At 46.9% G+C, this 22,347-nt stretch overlaps 1 protein-coding gene across 2 annotated transcripts; it reads right to left on the reverse strand.

The window, feature by feature from the left end:
- Positions 1–368: 368 nt before the first annotated feature.
- Serpina1a (serine (or cysteine) peptidase inhibitor, clade A, member 1A) lies at positions 369–10,693 on the reverse strand. Of its 2 annotated transcripts, NM_001252569.1 has the most exons (6): positions 10,596–10,693; positions 7,488–7,702; positions 4,499–5,130; positions 2,778–3,048; positions 1,742–1,892; positions 369–940 (listed from the first exon to the last, which is right to left on the reverse strand). In NM_001252569.1, exons 2-6 carry the CDS (start codon positions 7,550–7,552, stop codon positions 749–751), a joined length of 1,311 nt encoding a protein of 436 aa, NP_001239498.1. In that variant the 5' UTR covers positions 7,553–7,702; positions 10,596–10,693; the 3' UTR covers positions 369–748. The 2 variants fall into 2 exon arrangements, with proteins under 2 accessions (NP_001239498.1, NP_033269.1); NM_009243.4 differs by lacking the exon at positions 7,488–7,702.
- Between the last annotated feature and the right edge of the window lie 11,654 nt (positions 10,694–22,347).

The raw sequence follows: 22,347 nt of genomic DNA on the forward strand, positions 1-22,347 counted from the left end.
GTTCACCATGCTAGACTTGAATGCAGTGATACCATTGGCACCATGTCTGGGGCGAGCAGACATTTGTTCATATCTCTCTGGGAAAAGTCATACAGCAGCCTTGGCCAACAATCTCCCCTAGCCATTCTCAGGAAATTGCAGGTAAGATGGAGGGGCCAGCCATGGTGAGGTGACATGTTGGAATGAGAGGGGAAGTGACATAGCCTTGATGGAATAGGAAGATGGCAAAGCTGACAGCTGGCCCCTGAACTGGCAACTCTGAAAGCCCGTGGTGATCACCATGGACTGAGGCCCCACTGGCAGTGGGAGGGACACCCGCCTGGGGCAGAAGGCAGAGGAAAAGGAATCACTAGAGGACATGGGCTTTTGCTGGACCCTGAGTCATTGAGCATGTCCTCTTTATTTTCCAGAGATGACAGATTTATTTTTTTTAGAGCAGATGGTTCTTGGACCAGAGTCTGTGGTCTCAGCCACAGTCCTCTACCCACAACCTATTTGCATGGCTGGAGGAGATATCAAGACATACTATGATCTCAAGTCCACAACAAACTCAGGGCATAAAGACACACACACACACAGACACACACACACACACACACACACACACACACACACACACACACACACACACACACACACACACAACCCACAGAGTCAAGGACTTGCTGTAGCATCAGGCACGAGCCAGGCCAGCCTGTGTTTAATGGAAGGAACCCAATTCAGAAGGAAGGATGACATTTTAGGGTGGTCATTTATGTGTGGGATCTACCACTTTTCCCAAAAAGATGGGGCTCTGAGTGTGTTCTTCAAATATTATGAAAAGGAAAGGGTGGTCGAAGCGCAGGATAGGGGGCATAGACATAGGAACCATTTGTAAGACTGTAACTGCTGCAGCTTCTGTTCCTGTCTCATCGATGGTCAGCACAGCCTTATGCACAGCCTGTGGAGAGAGAAGCAGAGGCCCAGTTGCAGGTAGGGTGATTACCATTCCTGGCTGGAGCTATGTCTCACATGGGACTCACCCAGGGAAGACTTCACTAGGGAGTGTCTCCCTCCATCTCTTTCTGCTCTTCCCCCAGACCCCTTTCACGGTGACCACTTAAGAACTCTCCTCCTCTCCCACTCTTCGCCTGCCTTGATCCATTCCCCTCTGTTCTCCCTTCCTGATTCCATCTCTCATGGCCTGGGATGCAGCTCAGAGCTTCAGAGAGAGGAACTTCATGTCCTCTATGCAAGTGTCCCTGTTCAGTGTGTGGCTGTGAGCACATTGTGACACGGTTTTGAGGATGACCTTTGATGTCCAAACTCTTAAGAATATTCTGCCCTTTCTGAACTGCCTTTAAATTCTCAGAAATCATACTTTCAAATGGATGTTTCACTAATAGCTCTAAGTATCAGGAATGGATGATTCCAGAGCACCCTCTTGAGGTCACCAGGCCTAAACCTCTATGTGAACATATGTAATCTGAGTCCAAAAGTCAAATTCTCCAGATAATGATGAAACCAAGGATTGGGACAGCAGCTCAGGGAAGGGCCCACAATTCCATCTGCATAAGAAGACCCTCCCAGCTGACATCTGACCACGCCCTAGCCAAGTGAATCCTGACAGTCCTCAGAAAGACCTTAGCCCGGAATCTGTATTCATCCTTTTCGTCTTCCCCAGCCTTGCTCTGAACTATCTCCACATCCTGTGCTGCCCTACAGTCAGTCACACAGGACATCACGACATTGCCATGGTCACCTGGCTGAGCTTCAGGGGAGCATTTTCCTCTGTGATTCCGGAGAGGTCAGCCCCATTGTTGAAGATCCGGGTGATGCCCAGTGGACTCATGAGTGTCTTCAAGTTATATTCTCCAGAGATGGACAGTCTGGGGAAGTGGATCTGGGCTAACCTGGTGGTCAGGTAAGAGTTAAAATTATAGGAGTTTCATGGGATTTCTGGTTTCTGTCAAGACCCACCCAGTTGTGGAATTATTTCTGGCTGGTTCTCACACTGAATGTGCCACTAACCCAGCAGGACATGAAACCACCTTCCCGTGCTTCCCTTTTCCATGGTCACCTTCCAGCAGAAGAGAAGGTAAAAATCAGTGGGTATTCAAAGCTCAAGCTCCTGGAAGCCCCTGATATTCCACCTTCTTCAAGAAGACCTCCAGGCAGATTCAGGTTTTTTACAGGGAGCCAAGCCTCACTGTGACCTGTTGTGTTTGGTCAATCCCTCCTCTAGAGCAAGGGATCCCCCTTGGATCTGATTCTCTCAGGGGAGCTAGGGTAAGTGCAGCTGAGTGACATTCCCCTCACCCTCATAGGGCTGAAAGCTAAACTACAGAGAAAGAGAAGGGCCCAATAGGGTCTGACCAGCCCTCAGGATCTGGTACCCACTCTGGTCTTAGCCTTATCTGCTTCTCTACACTTTTATTGGTTTTAGACCTAATCAGAGGCCTGGCCAGGAAGGAAGGATACAACCTCTGGACTTAACACACTTAGACTCAGGACTGCCAGAAGTTCCATGTAGCTCATGGTTTCTCACAGGCAGCAGAGCCCAGAACTCAGAGTGCACAGGTCCTCTGATCTGTGGAGCACACTCTAGGACAGCTGGGTCCTGGAGACCTAGCAGCAATATGGAGGACTGACAGGAACAGAGCCTTGCCCTGCAAACTTGCCCAGAGAGCTCTATTTCTGGCCTATACACTTAGCTGTGGCCTTAAATTAGAGTCCACCCTCTGCAAGCACTTTCTGTCCTTTGGGACACTCAGGGAAGGTCTCTGTCTGGGTGTCACCTTCTGCGCCTGTTTAGCAGGAACTTAGAGATGAGCTCCTTGCTGAGAGTTTGCTCCAGATGCTGCATCTTCCCATCATCGGGCAGAAGGAAGACAGCAGTGGCATTGCCTGCATAATCCATCAGCAGCACCCAGCTGGACAGCGTGCTGCAATGGTGCACATGAAGCATGCCCGAGAGGGTCATCATGGGCACCTTCACCGTGGTGGACTCGTCCACGTGGAACTCAGCTTCCTCAGTGTTCTCAGGATCGAATGGCTTCTTCCATTTGCCTGAAGAGGGGAGAGTGAGAGCAGACCTTATACAATGAGGTGGTGACACAGCCCATTGACTTTTCATGTACAGGGGGGGGGGACACTACTAGCCTTCTAGGCTGCCCAGGCACTTTGGTGAGGGTAACTCAGGACTCAAGGAGTACTTAGACTTTCCAGACCACAGAAGCTGAGAGCTACCATCCCCATGGTGCCTAGAAAATATCTTACATAATTGTTATATACTTATAGAAAGGTGACTTGGGGTTATAAATGGAATTCCTGACAATTCTATTTGTTAGCTTCTTATCAGGAGTGGCACACTCATTGGAAATTCAGTCATAACTCAGGACAAATATTTTTTGGCACCTCAAGCCCCTTTCTATATTCAAGGGTTCAGTGCAGAAGTCTATCTGCTGTATAAGACCACCACAGTCAAGAATACTGGAGTAGGTTGGGACTTTGGGGAACCACCAACTAGAACCCATCAGAATGCCTTAGAGTCTCAGAGACATATCAACAAGGCCATTAGAGTGGGAGAGGCTCCAGGGAACCTGTCACCAAGGATATTGGAGTGGACACAGGTCTCAGGGACCCATCTCTGAAGCTGTCAGTGTGGGCTGAGTTCTCAGGGACCCAAGATCAAGGCTGTCAGCAAGAGAAGGACAGCAGGAATCCTAACTTCACCTTCCTTTTGGATAGGAATTGGTGAATGGGTTGGGGTGGAGTTGACACCTACACTTGTCACAGAAATGATGGGCCTTGAGCTGTGCTGGTCTGATAGTGTCCTCCACAGGACTCTGTTGGTGGCAAGGGTGTCATGAAGGCCAGAGCAGCTTCTGCTTTTGACTCCAATTTCTGGAGAGTCTTGAACAAATGACTTCCAGGCTGTAGGCCCTGCTTGGGATGTTAGTTGATCAGGTGCTTATGTCAGTGCACTGGGTAACCTCCCTAATTCTTTCATTCCCCACACAGCAGTCAGCTAGCTTTGTCCCTTGTAATATGGGCAGTCACACCCCAAACAGGTAAAATGGCTGGTCCAATATCAAGGCTAATAGATTAGAGTGGCCAGATTCAAGCCAATGTTTCCAGAGGTCATAATGGTGGTATGCAACAGAGGGGCTGATCAAGTACACTCCATGGAATGGTACTCTCTTCAGACCATCACAACCAGGACAGTTGGTTTTGAAGCTGGGGAAGGACTGCACATTCTACAACTCTCCTTTGTAGGGGAGATGAACATTAGGACAACCAAGGCCCCAATCAGTCCTTCAAAGAAGTCAGTGGACTTGATGTTTGAAGCCAATTCCTAAGCTTAATTGATAATTTGAAAGATGTCAGAGTACACATCATAGAGTAGGGAACGTGATGGGGCAATACCACATCCTGGCATGAGAGCTCATAAACTGGTCCTTGAGAATATGTATGGGTGTCTCCATGGTCGCCAACTCAAGCTGGTTCTGCCACTTACCTTTAAAGAGAATGTAATTTGCCAGGGCGAAAACTGTGTCTTGGTCCAGTTTTTTCACCGCCTCAGCTATCTTTCCTTGGGTTCCCTTCTCCACAAAATCATTAATCACTTTCTTGGCCTCCTCTGACTCTGCAAAGTTGACAGAGAAGACTTCTGCCTGATAATGGTTCTTGGCCTCTTCCAGAAACTTCTCCACCAGCTTCAGGTCATTGTTGACAAAGAGGCCATTGCCTGTGCTCAGCTGCAGCTCACTGTCTGGTCTGTTGAGGGTTTGGAGGAGGTGTTGGAAGGACTTGTGGATGTCAGCCTCCGATGTTTGTGTGAGGTTGAACTGCAGGCCCTCTAGGATCTGCGTGTGAGTGTCACCCTTGCTCCCTAGGGAGAGCATAGCAAAGGCTGTGGCAATGCTCACTGGGGAGAAGAAGATGTTGGAAGTGTTGGACTGATGGACCAGCTCCCGGTATAGGCTGATTGCAAAGTCTCCCAGGTTTGTAGCGATCTCATGGGAGGCTGGGGACTGATCCTTCTGGGAGGTGTCTGTCTCCTGAACATCCTCAGCCAGAAAGCTGGGGACCAGGCAACACAGGCCTGCCAGAAGCAGTAGACCCCATGAGATGGAGGGAGTCATTTTCCTGCAAGACACAGAAAGAGATGCAAGGTCAGGGCTGTGGTGACCCTATCAGCTATCACTTGACACAATATCAAAGTAACTGTGGTGGTCTAGTAACAGGCACTGTGCCCAGCCTAGATTAAGCATTGTTCTGAACTTCTATCTTTGAAGAAAAAAATGTTTTAAAAATGGAGACAGTTTTGTAGCTAAAGCACTTGTTAGGCATGTGTGAGCATTGGGGTTTAGCTGTTGAGAACCCACATAAGATAGGGACATAGTAGCCACCTACAATCCCAGCATAGGGAAGGGGGGAGTAAGGGACAGGACACCCATGAGACAAGTGGGTTGGCTTTGCTAGCCAGAATCTCAAAGAAGCTCTGAGAGAAGTTCAATGAGAGACACTACTTTGATGAATGAGGTGGAAAGTGGCTGAGGAAAACATCCAACATCAACTTGAAGCCTTTGTACACACATGCACTGGTGTGTGTTTGCACATACTTGTTCACACATCACACAAATGCACGTGTGAAAACAAAGTAAGATCAGATAGGATGCTCTCCATCTGTCCAGTGTTGTCCTGAACCCTCACATGTGTGAACTCCCAGGGTCCTGCAGGGAAGCTGTTATTGCCCTTCAGTTTGCTGGGAAGGGAGATGATAAACTATGCACTCCAAGTTAACAAGTGACAGCACAGCGGACCGACATTACACTGATGGGTAATTCAGTTCCTCACCAATTCTCTCAACCGTTCAGGTTCCACCTGAAATGGTCTTGAAGCACAGGTCCCCAACCCATTTTGTAGGGAAGAAACCAAGGCACCGGGTGAGAAGTGGTCTTGTCAGTAATTATAAGAGGAACGCTGTTGTCTGGATTAACAATCACTCTAAGTTGGAAGAATCCATGGGAGGGTGCTACTGCTACCTCTGGTCCCCAGGGAGAGCAGGTTGATATAGTGGTGATCCTTACAGGAGAGGAGATAAATGTTGGTGACTTGGGCACACAGAGAAGTCTAAGGTTGGGAAAAACTAGCCAGATGAGCTGGAGAGATGGCATAGTAGGTAGGAACACTTGGTGCTCTAGAAGAGAATGGCTTGCGGTTGATTCCCAGGACCTCCAATGACAGGTTACAACCATCTGGAACTAGTTTCAGGCCATCTGTAGCCTTCCTCTGGCCTCCTTAGGCACTACACGAGGCAGAACACTCATACACCTAAGATAAAAATAAATGCATAGAGGAGGAGTAGGAGGAAAAAGAGGAGGAGGAGGAGGATGAATGCAGGCACTGTCCACACTCAGCCCTCACAAGGAACCTCAGTCCCTAGTGGCTTTCTCTAAAAGAGGGACTGTCTCTGCTCCGCTCTGTAATCACAAGCCAAGGCTGGCCTGGCCTCATCTCTGGCAGCCCATCTGCCATCTTGCCACTACTCCTATCACAGTTCTGGAAGAGCAGAAGTTAGTGCCTCTGCTTTAATATGGGATATGTGTGTGGTGGGGACATCTATTCATCACAGCCCTAAGTTCTAACCCAGGCTCTGTCACCCTCTAGCTGTGTGAGGCAGGACAAGTGATTTGATCCTTGTCTTCCCTCTCCTACAAGGTGGGCCTGGGAGAACTCAGGGCGTTAAGTCTCTGCCATATCAGATCTTCCATGGACAAGTTCACAAAGGGCAATCTTGGGGATGGACGGTTGGCAGATGCTGCAAGCTAAGAGGTTGGAAAAAGGGGTCAGAGAAGGGCAATGTTTTGCGTGGCTGAAGTGAAGCAAGACTTGAGTTGCATCAGAGAGGGCAAACTCTGCCTGCAGACAGCCAAAGTCAAGATCACACCCCCAGCCCCAGCCTCCCTGGTTCTACAGAATTCTCTTTACTGTGATGTGCCACAGGCTACTAGTCTACATCCCCATGCTCTCATCATATTTGGGAAGCTGAGGCCACATCTATGAAGAATCTTCAGGCAGCCAGACCACCTAGTCAGCTATTAGTTCAATAATGGAATCACCATTCTTTTTATTTTACTCTTTTGAGAGAACCTCATATGTCTCAGGCTAGCCTTAAACTAACCATCTAGATGAGGATGGCCCTGAACATCTGATCCTTCTACTTCTAGAGTGTTGGGATGAAAGGTGTGTACCACCATGACCTCTTTATGTAGCTCTGGGCTTCATGTGTCTTATGTGAACACACTACCAAGAGAGCTACACTCCCTAGACCCATAGCTAGAATTATCATCTTAATACAATGAAACCCTCAAGTTTGGGATCTGCAAACCTGAAGGGGGAATGTTGAAAACAAGAAATATTGAATTTTGCCTGCCCTTGATCTCTAAAAAGTATCTTTCCAACGTTATAGCACAACAAATCACAGATGTCTCTCTACCTACCACCGTGCTTTCTGCCCTTTCACTGTAAATAATCTGGAGAGCCGAACACGGATTGCACAGTACATGTTGATGTTTTCATAAACAGGCTGGTGTGTTAGGGCTGGAGAGGACACTGAATTGAGTTCTGTATTTTTCCATTCCTGATGTTTTTGTTACTTCTTGTTTGAATTTGGCGAGCCCCTTGGAAATTTCCCACCTTCATCAAGAAGCTGGGCCTTCACAGGGTGACAAGAAAACATACCAAGTGACCTCAAGTCAGAGGCTGACAGCAAGGCAGAGATCTTCCTGTGTCCATCTCCCCGGGGGCTGGGGTTGATTACAAAAGCTCACCTCCTTATTCGGTTTGTGCCTTGGCTTCTAAGGAGCAAAGTCTGGTCCTCAGACTTGGGTGTTAAGCATTGGACTGACTGAACTATTTCCTCATCCCAGACATTGGACTTAGTGCCAAGGATCTCTGTTTAGCAGGGTTGGCGGGAAGGGGGATGAGATGACATGCTCTGTTTGGGGGCTGCTGAGCTTCAAGGAGGGAAGGCCAGCATGGGGAAGTAGAGGGGGCCCTGCTAGGGTGGTCACACTCTCTTCCATCTTTCCCTTTTCCTCCTTCGATGGTGAAGGGGCTGAGGCCTGGAGAGACACCCTCCTTTCCCCCATCCCTGACTGACACAGCAAAATGCTTGGGTCTCAGACTTGAGGAAACCAGGGCTGGGTCAAATTGTTGAGAAGCAATGACTTAAGTGGGGAGAGGTTTGTTTTGGCAGCAGTTTGAGGGGATATGGTGCTTCCTGGTGGAAAGGCATGCTGATGGCCCGAGCCCAAAGCAGCTGCTGGCTCTCACCTTAGAGGGTGAGGAAACAGGATAGGGAGCGCCAGAGCTCAGCTCACTGCCTCCTTTTGTTGGGACTCCTACCCATGGGATGGAGCACCCACATTTGGAGCAGGTTTACAATCTCAGATAATCCTCTTTGGGACAGGCCTTTAGTGTTCAGCTATTGTCCTAGGCATTTCTTAATCAGATCACAATGCCAGTGGATGTGAAGTGTCACAGGCCCTGACTCTGGTCTCAAGCATCCAGGTAGGTACATTTTGCATCCCTTCCTGTTCCTTCAAATCTCAGGGTCCCGAGCCCTGCTTTCTCCCTGCTGAGCCCCTATGACCTTCAGGTCCCTGAGGGAAGGCAGACAGACAACTGGAAAGGAGGATGAAGCTTAAAATCCTGTGGTGTAGGGACAGAAGCCAAAAAGCTGGAGATCACACATGGTGACATTCTGACTTCAGAGGTTGGTGGGTGTGGCCTCTGGGAGGCAAGAGAGAGGCAATACCTCCCCTTTTTCATTCTGTACCATTGTAGCTAAGAGAGAAAATGAACAATCCACTAAGGGTAACCCAAGCAGACCCAGAGAATCAACTGTAGCAGGCCACAATCTGTGGAAGCCCAGCTCTGCCATTTATTGCCAGAGGCCCCTGGGCAAATGACCTCAACCCTTTAAGCCCCCTGTTTGCACAGAGGAGTCTTCTAATGAACCGGGCATGGCAGGAACAAAGTCACAATTAACTAGCATAGACAATGGTCTCCTGCTAGGCAATGCCAGCCCTGGGTCAGGTGCATGTCCCATCACCCCCATTTGCACCGCCCTATCGATAGCAGTCATGTACTGTGCAAACACAAGCAATAACTGCAGTCCTTTTGGACATGCTCACAAAATGTGTTTTATACCCAGTTCATCTAACTTTCTCTTCACATTAGTTCTATTTTATAGGGAGAAAAACTGAGGTCCAGACAGGCTAAGCCACATTCTCAACCCCAAAGAACCAGCTGGAAAAGAGCTGGTGTTCAGTCTCACACAGTTTAGTTCTAGGTTCTAGCCCTTTTCTATGTACAAATTGAAGCCAGAACACTTGAAATAGATAGCAGAGGTGGCTACTCGGGCTCCACTCTATACTAGTGCTAAAATGACAGGTCTAAGGCTGGATTGCTGCTCCTCTCTGTGACCCTACACCTCTAACTTTTGGAACGTCAGTTACCTGAGGAAGATCAAGTGAGTGGTTCAGAGAGCCAGTGTGCAGAGCTCCCAGAAGCACCCCTCATTAGCCTCTGGCTTTTTCAGGATATTTGTATCCTCTGAACCTGGCCGCCTCGCTCTTGCTTACATTACAAAACAGCAGGATGATAAACCAAACCAATCTCCATAGAGCAAGGCTGGCCAGAGGGAGGGGGTGAAGCTCTTCTGCCTAATAGAGCAGCGAGGTTAGAAGCTATCCAAGGCTACAGCCCAGAGGGGAAGATGTCTCAGTTAGCAAAATCAGGAGCCTGAAGAGTGGAGAAGCTGCCTCAGTTTGAATGGTAGGCTATGTATGATTGGGACAAACTATTATCCTCATCTCCTCATCTGTAAAATGGGAATAAGCCAGTAACCTCCTCTTTGAGGGGCTATGGAGCTAAAATATTACATGAGTGCTTTGTTTAGAGATGGGACACCTTAGCACACTCACTCAGAAAGTTTTCTCAAGCCAAGTCTCTCTTTCTCTCTCTCCTCTCTCCTCTCTCTTCTCTCTCTCTCCCTCTCTCTCTCTCTCTCTCTCTCTCTCTCTCTCTCTCTCTCTCTCTCTCTCTCTCCCTCTCTCTCTCTCTCTCACACACACACACACACATGCACACACACAGATCTCACAGGCCACTATGCTTGAAACAGCCACCGTGAACAACAGGCTGAGGTCCTAGTATGTGCATCTCGGGTATAGCTGGAGTGCCACAGCTCCCACTGTCCTTCTAATCTTACCTTGCTTATCCACGATGCAGGGGGTAGGAGCAGGGCTGGAAAAGGGCATACAAGAAAGGCCAGCAAAGGGTGTGCACTGTCTACATGGAAATGCCTGTGGCTGCACCTTGGCCCCTCCACGTCTTTGTCTCCTCTCACCTGAAGATACTAGCTATCTACTGGGCAGTGAGGTTCAAGAAGGGAGCTTAGGGATTGATGTTCCCATGGCAACAAGAGACCTAGGTGCCACAGGCACAATTAACTTTATCCTGCTCCCAGACAGGCTGCCTGCTTGGGAAGTGCAGAGACTCAGGGGCCCCTCCAATATTTCCTTAGGGAAAATTATACTCACAGCTTGCTGTCCCAGAGCTGGGTGGTGACCGAGGCTGAGGAGACAGAGCCCTGTCCTAGTCTGTATTTAAGCAATGGGAGCCAAGGGGGATATGGGGGGGTTTGCTAGTGAATATTAACCAATGTCACCACAGTTATTGGTAGAGCAAACAGAGAGGGGCTAAGTCCATCGAGTGGGCACTGAGGTACCACCCACACTGTTCGGGACAGAGCTCAGCTCTCTCTGCGCCTAAACCAAAGGAGTCCTAAGCAAAGCAGTCAGAACACCCATCCCTCATAAACACAACAAACACAACATCCTGTGTCCAAAGTGCGTCTGGTGTCCTGAGTCACATTGCCTCTAGGAAGACACAACATGGCTGGCTGGTCCTGCACTATCCTGGGGAATGCTTGGGTTGCTTGCATGTAAGCAAAGTCAATATTTACTGAGCCATCTGCTTTCAGATGCCTGGGGCTGAAGATTCACTGCCTCCACCAGGGGCTCAGAGTAGGTTATGTGCCCACCTGACAAATGGAGACACAGGACCAAAACAAAGAGATTGCTCCTTGCAAGTGTAGATATGAATTCTTTGTTTCCTGTGCAGGAGAATGGACTCTGACTGACAGGAAATTCCTGACAGGCTGGTGCACAGTGGCCAGGGGGACAGGCTAGGGGGCAGAGAGTAGCTCTGTAAGGAAGAGCTGGGCTGCCCTTAGATCAATTGACCTCTCTGAACCAGAGACATTTCCAAAATGGCAGATTGGTACCCATCATGGTTGCTAAGGGTACAGGAAGCTTGAGTAAAACATGCACATTGTAAGTTGTTTGTCTAAGTCTAAGAAGTTCTTTTCAGCCTTCCCATCTCCCACCCTCCCCTCATCTGAGCTGGGCCTGTTCCACATTGATTCCGGGAAGCTGATATGGGGACTTTACTTCTAGATGGGGACTTTCCTTAGGGATGGGGAGACTAGGAAGGAGCAGTCTCTCTGCTCCAGGACACGGAGAGGGTGGTCACAGCTCTTGAAGGTCTGTCTGGTTTGGTTGGAGGAGGTCAGGGTTGAGGCGAATGGGCTCTGTACTCTGATCCTCTTCAAAATCTCGATCATATCCCATGAGCCCTGTGATGGGCACCGGTGGTGAGTTCACATTCCCACCCCCACAACCCCCACTCTCCCATGGTTCCAGCTCTCCTGCTGTCCTGGCCCTTGGCCGGGCACAGCAAGAATGAGGTGGATAAGTGATGGTCACATTTCCACCTTCTGCCAGTCACTGGCTCCCCTGTGATCCACCTTAGGATTCAGCCTAATAGATGTTCCACAGGATCCTACAGCACCTGAGGTTAGACCTCAACCCATCAGACAAACATTTTCACCTCCTGGTGCCTCCCTGTCTCCACCTCTAAGATGCAGATTATGATGGCACAAAGCTGCTGCAAGAACTACATACAGCAAGGGAAACTCGGAGCCTAGGGCTCAAGGTATCCAGACAGCTATTTGGGGTGATGCTCTTATCAATACTGGGGCTCATTTGTCCCACTGGGTAGGGGTGGAGTTATAGGGTGGGTTGCATTCTGTGCTCCCCACCCACATTATGTCACTCAGTACCCTCTGTATATCTGGGGAGCCAGTGGAGGTATGCCTCCCTCACAGGAAACAGCTCAGCTCTCCCTCCCACACTTCCTGTTCCTTTCCCCCAGCACCTGCCTTCCTTCTGGTCCCTTGTGGGTGGGGTATCTATTTTACAACTACTCCGAGTTTGGGGAACCAGACTGCGGTTGTGGTGCAATGCTATCTGCACACCCAGAGCATGTTCTCCCATCTCTGAGCCTCTGTTTCCCCATCCATATAATGGCCATTCCTGTGACCCAGCTGCCCCCCATAGCTTTGCACTAGATGGACCACACCAGGTAGAGGTAGTCTCTATTGTGCCCCTGCAAACACTGGCCCCTCAGGCAGGCAGTAGCCTGCAGGCAAGTGGGACATCCCAGCACTGTACCTGAGTATCCTGGCCAGATCCCGGGTAGCCACGCCTCCTGCACCTCTGGTGGGTGCTGATTCCCACTCTTCCTCAGGATCAGATTCTTGACTCCCGAGGGTGTCAGGGAGCCAGTCTGCTAAGAGTCTCCAGTGTCTGTCTCCAGGGAGGAGATCAGCTTTAGGTGGCAGCTATAATTCTGTGAGGGGTAGAGCTAGGGCAGCAAGGGGCCTTGCCCTGTGCTAGGAGCACATTTAGACTAACCCTTCCTGTCCCAAGCAATACTGGATGCCACCCACTGTACTGGCCTGGGAGAGAAACATGGACTCCTGATCTATGAAACTCATGGACTGCCAGCTGCACCCACAAGCGCATTCCAAACAAGTTAAAAGTCAAAGGTGAAGGGTCACAAAGGCAGCAAGAGAGCAAGTGGGGATGTTTCCTGTAAGGGAGTCTTCCTTAGACTAAAAACAGAAGGCTCAGTGGTAACCTTGCACTTCCCTAGAGGATGAAAAGTCATTCTCACACTGCTAAACAAAAAGACCTAGACAGCTGAGAACATTACAGTCTCTTCAAAGATGGCAGACAGAAATGAAGTCCTAAGACAAGCAAAGCTATCCAATGCTGTGATTTCCGTGGTCTCTCTTCTTTATTACAACCTTACCACCCTTAGTTTAGGGGTTCCAGGGGTGTCTGTTCAGAAAGACACTTGTTCCATAGAAGTGTCAGGGGGAACATCCCATGGTGTAAAAGCCACAGCATAATAATGGCCGACAAAGCATACCCAATTCCTGGGTCGGAAAGAACTTTATTGGCTCAGTTGGGTTGGGTACAAACACATAATGGTTTGATCGCTCTGTCCCTTGAGGCTCCTCAAATTCCCACAAATGCCCCAGCCTGAGACCCAGTGTTAGGACCTGACCTTAGAGTCTTATTGTTCGTGTCTACCCATAATGAGTGCTTCAATCTGATTTAAAACACAGGTCACCCAAGGCAGCATGGTTAAACTTGTTCAACAACAGCACTGTGAACTAAAATTATCAGAGGCAGGGGGAGTCCTGTGTTAGAGATTCCTCAAGGCTGATCACGTGGTTAGAGCTTTTGTGGCTGCATTTACAAGTCAGGAGGAACATAATCCAGGGTTTTCTATAGCCTCTTCTGTAGCCCTCCCCCTGCCCCAATCTCTTTATTTGACCTAGCATTCTTGTGACAAATAGGTTAATAGATATATTTTTGTTTGAATTTACAAAAATGCATTCCTAAAGCTAGCCACCAAGGTCTATTCCCTTATTTGGCCACTTCCTCTGAAGCTGACTTCCAAGGTCCAGCTATCAAAGTTTTGAAGTCCAGAAATCAAACTTTTAAAAATTTTCCTGATTTATAGCATTATTTGTTCTGTCTCTGTCTCTGTCTCTGTCTCTGTCTCTGTCTGTCTGTATCTCTCTCTCTCTCTCTCTCTCTCTCTCTCTCTCTCTCTCTCTCACACACACACACACACACACACACACACACACACACACACACTACATGAAACTGTTTCCATGGTGAAATGTCTATGGGGTAAGCTAACTGGTGTTCCCAGGTCAAGGACACTCATACTTGACTCCCGAGTAAACTGTTCCCTCTGAGATGAGATATGTGCTATTGTGTCAGAACAAACTGTGTTTGGAAACCCTTGCCCAACCCCTACCAATGACCATCAAATGCTACTGCTTCTTTTCCATCATTCTCATGATGCTTAAAGGACAACTTGGAATCCTGACTACTCCCTAGAAAGCCTCACATATGAGAGTTAAGCCCTGTACCCAAACAAATACAGTAAAAGAAAAAAAAAAGATTCTCAACAAAATATTAGCAAATCAGATGCAAGAGAACTTGGAAAGGAATGATGGGTAAGGGATGCTGGGTAACATGACCACAATGGACTTTAACGAGCTTTTCAGGGATGGTTCAATACACACATGTCGCTGAACATGATCCATTAACCAACATAAGGATAAAAGTTATATAGCCATCTTGGTATATGCAGAAAAAGCATTTGGTAAGTGCTACATCCAGTCATGACTGTCTTAGCTACTGTTCTATTGCTGTGAAGAGACTATAGCCAAGGTAACTTTTAAAAGAGGGAACATTTACTTTGAAGCTTGCTTACAATTTCAGAGGTTAGCTTGTTGTCATCATGGCCAGAGCATGGTGGGCAGCAGGCATGGAGCTCTCAATGCACTGTGGCCTGGAGACCCCACATACCTCAGGGGACACAGACACCACAAGGAGAGGTGCACTCAGGCATGGGCGAAACTACCCCATGTTTAATGTCAGCGAGACAGAGACCCAGCTGGAACAGGAAGGTAAGGGTGACTGGACCTTGAAATCAATCAGGTGTTGTGGGATTGATCACTTTCCCTACAAAGAGGGGGCAATTGGTGTATTCATCTTTAATGACAAATAGGAAGGGCCTGTTGAAGTGGATAGAGATAGGTTTTGAGGCGAGTCCCTCTTACTCCAACTGGTGTTCCTTGTGGGTTTTGTCACTTCCTCTTCGAAGGTCAGTACAGTCTTGTGCACAGCCTATAGGGGGAGAAGCCAAGGTAGGTTGGAGGGAGGTTGTACCCAACCCAGGCCGAAGCCAAGCCCCATATGTGAGCCTCATCCCCGGAAAGCCTTACTGTGGTCGTGTCCTTCCCATGCCCCCCTCAACTTTAACCCCAGTGGTCAATAAGAAGCCTTTCCCTCTGTGTTCCTCCCCAACACAGACAGGTGGCTCGCCTCTCGGCTCAGCTCCTTTCCTGAATGGCACCTCTCAGTAGCCTTAGATGGCCCCTTCAGAGGGGCCCGCTGTACTTCATATCTCCTGTAAACATGTTCCCTTTCCCGTGTGTTCGGGGACAAAGGTTTCTGGAAGTGATTCTATATGAATATAGGTAAGTTGGATTCCAGGGAATTAATAGCCCTGGGCAAATATAAAATTAAGAGTCACTGGGTCCCACTCAGGGAGATCATTGTGGGAGCATACAATTCCTTATCCTGTGTCTATAATTCCTTATACTATTCCTGATCCTGCATTCCCCAAGATTCATCTGTGAGATGAGTCTGTGAGAACACCCGTGTCTCTGTCACTCTGCCCCTTCCTCAGCCTCATTTGTCCCCACACTCGCTTTGGGCCTCCTGACAGCTAGGATACTGTCATGGTATCCTTTGTCCCCACACTCCCTTCCTCCTCATTTGTCCCCACACTCCCTTTGGGCCTCCTGACAGCTAGGATACTGTCATGGTAACACGATCTCACCTTGATGAGCTTCAGGGGAGCATCCTGTGTGACCCCTGAGAGGTCAGCATCATGGCTTAGGAGCTTGGTGATGCCCAGTGTGCTCAGGATGGTCTTCAGATCATAGGATGTGGTTATAGAAAATCTGGGGAAGTACAAATCTGCAGTTCTGATAAATAGGAAAATATGAGCAAGTTATTTAATGTCATGATATCATCAACAGCATCATCCTGTCTTGCCAGCTTCCCCCTACCCCACCCTCACCTCACCCAGGAAATCCTCCAGGGAGATTCAGTGATTTCTGAGACTTGTTCTGTGTGACTCCACAGGCTGAGACTGAGCTTCCAGTTTCCATAGACAAGGCAAGGTCCATGGAGGGTCTATGCTAAGGGAACAGACCAGCCTGGGCCTGTCACAGTCTTCCCTCCTCTTGCTTCATGATATTTTCAAAGGGTCTTTGATTCAAGGTTTCCTCTAGCTCCTGCGTCTTCCCTTGGTCAGCATGAAGAAGGCAGTAGCATCGCCCATATAATGCTGTACCATCACCCAGCTGGACAGATCTAACTTTCGATACAAGAAAAATCTACCCCGCAGATGGATCATGGTGCCCACAGACCATGGAACCACGGTCATGTCCGGGTTCACATGGAAGTCCTGTTCCACAATGTGTTCCATCTCAAAATCATCATACCATTTGCCTGAAGAGAAGAGAAGGGCATATCAGCCGGCAGTGGGGTCAAGACACAAGCTTAGGCTTGTCAGACACTCCCTCTGGGCCTCAGCTTTATCAGTTGTAATGAATGAGGATAAACCCATTGGGATGTTCAGTGGTTCTTAAAAAACAGTCTGCAGTGGTAGGAAGAGACTGAAAGATATATGTAGGTTATTTTCTGAGAACCTGACTCCAATGAATATGCAGTTTTATTTTGTGTGTGTGTGTGTGTGTGTGTGTGTGTGTTTATCAGTGCCCCATGGATGCTAAATGGAGACAAGTGGGCATAATCACGTCTCCTCCCTCAAATCTGGGTATCTCTTTTTTGTTGCCCTTCTGTACCTTGAAAGTGGTACTTAAGTGAGCATTCTAGGAAAATCCAGTAGGAACCTTTAAATCTTTGTCTCTAGCCCACAGATAGTGTATGTGCCTGGGAAGATCCCCTCTGCTGTACAAGAGTACCCCCCCTGTCAAGGCTATCAGAGTGAGCAGGGTCCTCAGGGAACCCCGAGCCTCCCTGGCAGCATTGGAAAGACACTAGGCCTCCCTTACAGGGATCAGAGCTGGGTCTCCTTGTGGTGATGTTTCCTCGGTGCTCTGGGCTGCATGGCTCTGTTGGGGACTGTGAGGGAATATGATAGAAAGCTGTAGCCATGGATGGACTCTCCCCTGACCAACTTTCCTATGGGACACTTCCTGGAGGAGTTGGAAGTAATGATTCGGACATGGATTCATGAGGGCTTGACCAGCCAAGCGCTCAAAGCAAACAAGCCAGACTGAAAATCAAGGTTATGAGATGAGCTTGTTTTTGCTTCATCAATTACACATGCTGCTGTTGAAAATCCTGTGCTGGATTCTGGATGGTCTTTGGATCTGGGGATCTATTTTCATGTGTGTGTGACTAGATTTGAAAGCAATTACATAATCAATCTACATACATGTACATGTTTGTGTGTTTTTCACAGACGACTAGAGAAGCTTGTGGGTAGGTGAGTTCTCACATTAAGTAAAGCCATTAAGGTCTCCCAGAAGCCTTCTACTGCACATGACTTCATTAAGCCTTTGACAAATCGGTTAAATAAACTCATTGTAGATAAATGGAAAATGATTTTATTTTGCTATAAAAGAAAGAACTCGAAAATGTATGAGAACTGCCTCAAATTATATATTAAAAAGCAAGAAAAAGGAAAAATGAGTCACATGACAAAAGATATCGGGAATTTCATGTATAAGCATGTGTTTGTGGAGACAGAGTCTCACTATGTAGTCCACGCTAGACTGAAATTCATTATGTGGCCCAGGCTAGCCTGAAGCTTACTATGTAGCTAGGCTGACCTCCAACTCATAATGACCCACTGGCCTTGCCTCCCAAGGGCATGCATGACTCTGTGCATGTCTGTGTTCAGATGCACTAGCCCACTGGTACACAGGTTCAGGATGTCATCTATTTCCCTCCACACTAATTTAAATTGTAACACTGTATATATTCATTTTTGCACTTATGTGTATGTGTCTGTGATGGCATATGTATGAATATCTCTGTGCATAGGGGTGCATGTGCAAATGGAGGACCGAAGAAGGTGTCAGATCTGCTGGGGGAGGGGTATAGTAGCAAGTGACTGTGAACTGACCAATGTGAAAGCTGGGACCCCATCTTTGCCTCTCTCCAAGAACTGAAATTGAACCTGGAGTTTGCAGGTTCATCCAAACTGGCCTGCAAGTCCCCCCAGATTCTTTTATCTCTTTTCTCCATTGCTGGGGTTATTGCTGTTCAGTTGGGTGCAGTGATGCCCAGCTTTTATGTGAGTGCTAAGGATCCAAACTCAATCCTCACTGTGGCACGTCACCCACTGAGCCACAGCTCCTACCATATGTTGGATTTTCATTATTGAGAAAAACAAGAACCTAAAAAAGAAAGTGTCTGTTTTAGTGTCTTTTAAAGCTTACCTTATAATTATGGTTAAATTAACACCTATTGTTTAGGTTACTGTATTATGTTTGGTTTAGAGATATCTGTAATCAGATATCTATCTATCTATCTATCTATCTATCTATCTATCTATCTATCTATCTATCTATCTATCTATCTACCTACCTACCTACCTACCTACCTATCTATCTATCACCTCTCTTTCCATCCATCTATCTATCTACCTATCTATCTATCACCTATCTATCCATCCATCCATCTATCTATCTGTGTCTAAGGGCTTAATATGCTATGTATATAAGCTTTGTCTAAATGCTGTGGAAAATTCATAAAGGTTCATAAGTTGATACATTCAAGATAATAAATCACTACTGTCTTTTATACATTGTGTTGCCCCTATATCTTAATCTCACTAGATGGTCAATAAAGTTCTTGGTTATTTCTTTCATCTGAACTCAATACCATTCTTATAGAAGGGTCCATAGTTTGCGAGATTTGTTGTTTAATCCCTTTACTGATCCATTTGCTTCAACTCAGCCAGCAATTTTTCTGTTGTTTACATGAGACACGCTCTCCTATTTCAAACAGAAAATCTACTCAAGGCCACTCATACTGTTAATCCTGTCCATCATCATAATCCCGTCCAAAGTCTGAAACTTTAAAGTTATTAAATATAAACTAGAGTTAAAAATCACTAATTACTACTGGTCTCTGTGCATTTCTGTTCTACCAACATAGAAGGCTCCAAAGACTCAAAGCTTAGGAAAACACTTGCCTAATCTACTATCATCTGAACTAAAACTTCTGCAAATGATTGCTTTTTCAGACTTATACTGATATCGTTTGGACCACAGACAAGCAGCTGTACCTGGGAACTGTATTCCCAGCAGCCACACTAGTAATTAAAACCACTGGACAATGGTTGCTTTCAAAGTCCTAATGTTATACTGTATGCAATGAAGAATAGATTGTTTTGGAAACTGCTAAAGTTTCTTTAGAGTTAGTTTGTAATTCCTTATAAATCTGTGGATATTCTGTGGGAGAATAGTTTGTAGTAAAAATGCCCTAAACAGGAGGTGCTCCGAGAGACTGTCACAGCAGCTCAATGATGAATAAAACCAAATTGAATTAAAAATGGACTCCTGGAAATTTCAGCCTAAGCAATCCTCCTTCTAGAAAAAAAAATCACCTGGAATCGACTCCTTACTTTCCTTCTGTGTCCTTTCCACTGCAGGGTCAGATCACACCAATCAGGAAAGGTCTCACCTTGGCATTGACAGCTAAGACAACAGAGGCTAAACCGTAGTATGAGCCACAGGCCATGTGCTCAAAGAAAATGGTATGGAGTTAAAGGGAAAGAAACTGTTAGAGGAAAAAGAGAGTCATGAAGGACCTGATGGCACACCAACCCAGATGATCATGGCTTTCAAGCCAGCCTGGATGATACAGCAAGGCTCCGTTTAAACATAAACCAAACCAAACAAGGAAACAAACAAACAAACAAACAAACAAACAAATCCAACATATAAAATAGAATCACTTGTTTAACAAGTGAGTCTAAGGAAAAGAATCCTCTGAAAGATGTTCGGACTTTGGTTCCTAGTCGTAGTCTGCTAAAGACTGTTTATTTTTAATATTTTTATTAGGTATTTTCCTCATTTACATTTCCAATGCTATCCCAAAAGTCCCCCATACCCTCCCCTCCACTTCCCTACCCACCCACTCCCACTTTTTGGCCCAGGCATTTCCCTGTACTGGGGCATATAAACTTTGCAAGTCCAATGGGCCTCTCTTTCCAGTGATGACCGACTAGGCCATCTTTTGATACATATGCAGCTAGAGACAAGAGCTCCGGGGTACTGGTTAGTTCATAATTTTGTTCCACCTATAGGGTTGCAGTTCCCTTTAGCTCCTTGGGTAATCTCTCTAGGTCCTCCATTGGGGGCCGTGTGATCCATCCAATAGCTGACTGTGAGCATTCACTTCTGTGTTTGCTAGGCCCCAGCATAGTCTCACAAGAGAGAGCTATATCTGGGTCCTTTCAGCAAAATCTTGCTAGTGTGTGCAATGGTGTCAGCATTTGGAAGCTGATTATGGGATGGATCCCTGGATATGGCAGTCTCTAGATGGTCCATCCTTTCGTCACAGCTCCAAACTTTGTCTCTGTAACTCCTTCCATGGGTGTTTTGTTCCCAATTCTAGAAGGGGCAAAGTGTCCACACTTGGGCCTTCGTTCTTGAGTTTCATGCGTTTAGCAAATTGTATCTTATATCTTGGGTATCCTAAGTTTCTGGGCTAATATCCACTTATCAGTGAGTACATATTGTGTGAGTTCCTTTCTCATTGGGTTACCTCACTCAGGATGATGCCCTCCAGGTGCATCCATTTGCCTAGGAATTTCATAAACTCCTTTTTTTAATAGCTGAGTAGTACTCCATTGTGTAAATGTACTACATTTTCTGTATCCATTCCTCTGTTGAGGGGCATCTGGGTTCTTTTTTTTACCATTTTTTATTAGGTATTTAGCTCATTTACATTTCCAATGCTATACCAAAAGTCCCCCATACCCACCCACCCCCAATCCCCTACCCACCCACTCCCCCTTTTTGGCCCTGGCATTCCCCTGTACTGGGGCATATAAACTTTGCAAGTCCAATGGGCCTCTCTTTCCAGTGATGACCGACTAGGCCATCTTTTGATACATATGCAGCTAGAGTCAAGAGCTCCGGGTTACTGGTTAGTTCATAATGTTGTTCCACCTATAGGGTTGCAGATCCCTTTAGCTCCTTGGGTACTTTCTCTAGCTCCTCCATTGGGAGTCCTGTGATCCATCCATTAGCTGACTGTGAGCATCCACTTCTGTGTTTGCTAGGCCCCGGCATAGTCTCACAAGAGACAGCTACATCTGGGTCCTTTCAATAAAATTCTTGCTAGTGTATGCAATGGTGTCAGCATTTGGATGCTGATTATGGGGTGGATCACTGGATATGGCAGTCTCTACATGGTCCATCCTTTCATCTCAGCTCCAAACTTTGTCTCTGTAACTCCTTCCATGGGTGTTTTGTTCCCAATTCTAAGGAGAGGCATAGTGTCCACACTTCAGTCTTCATTCTTCTTGAGTTTCATGTGTTTAGCAAATTGTATCTTATATCTTGGGTATCCTAGGTTTGGGTCTAATATCCACTTATCAGTGAGTACATATTGTGTGAGTTCCTTTGTGAATGTGTTACCACACTCAGGATGATGCCCTCCAGGTCCATCCATTTGGCTAGGAATTTCATAAATTCATTCTTTTTAATAGCTAAGTAGTACTCCATTGTGTAGATGTACCACATTTTCTGTATCCATTCCTCTGTTGAGGGGCATCTGGGTTCTTTCCAGCTTCTGGCTATTATAAATAAGGCTGCTATGAACATAGTAGAGCATGTGTCCTTCTTACCCGTTGGGGCATCTTCTGGATATATGCCCAGGAGAGGTATTGCTGGATCCTCCGGTAGTACTATGTCCAATTTTCTGAGGAACCGCCAGGCTGATTTCCAGAGTGGTTGTACAAGCCTGCAATCCCACCAACAATGGAGGAGTGTTCCTTTTTCTCCACATCCACGCCAGCATCTGCTGTCACCTGAATGTTTGATCTTAGCCATTCTGACTGGTGTGAGGTGGAATCTCAGGGTTGTTTGGATTTGCAATTCCCTGATGATTAAGGATGTTGAACATTTTTTCAGGTGCTTCTCTGCCATTCGGTATTCCTCCGGTGAGAATTCTTTGTTCAGTTCTGAGCCCCATTTTTAATGGGGTTATTTGATTTTCTGGAGTCCACCTTCTTGAGTTCTTTATATATGTTGGATATTACTCCCCTATCTGATTTAGGATAGGTAAAGATCCTTTCCCA

This window comes from Mus musculus, chromosome 12, assembly GCF_000001635.26.
Source record: "Mus musculus strain C57BL/6J chromosome 12, GRCm38.p6 C57BL/6J".
Lineage (NCBI taxonomy): Eukaryota > Metazoa > Chordata > Mammalia > Rodentia > Muridae > Mus > Mus musculus.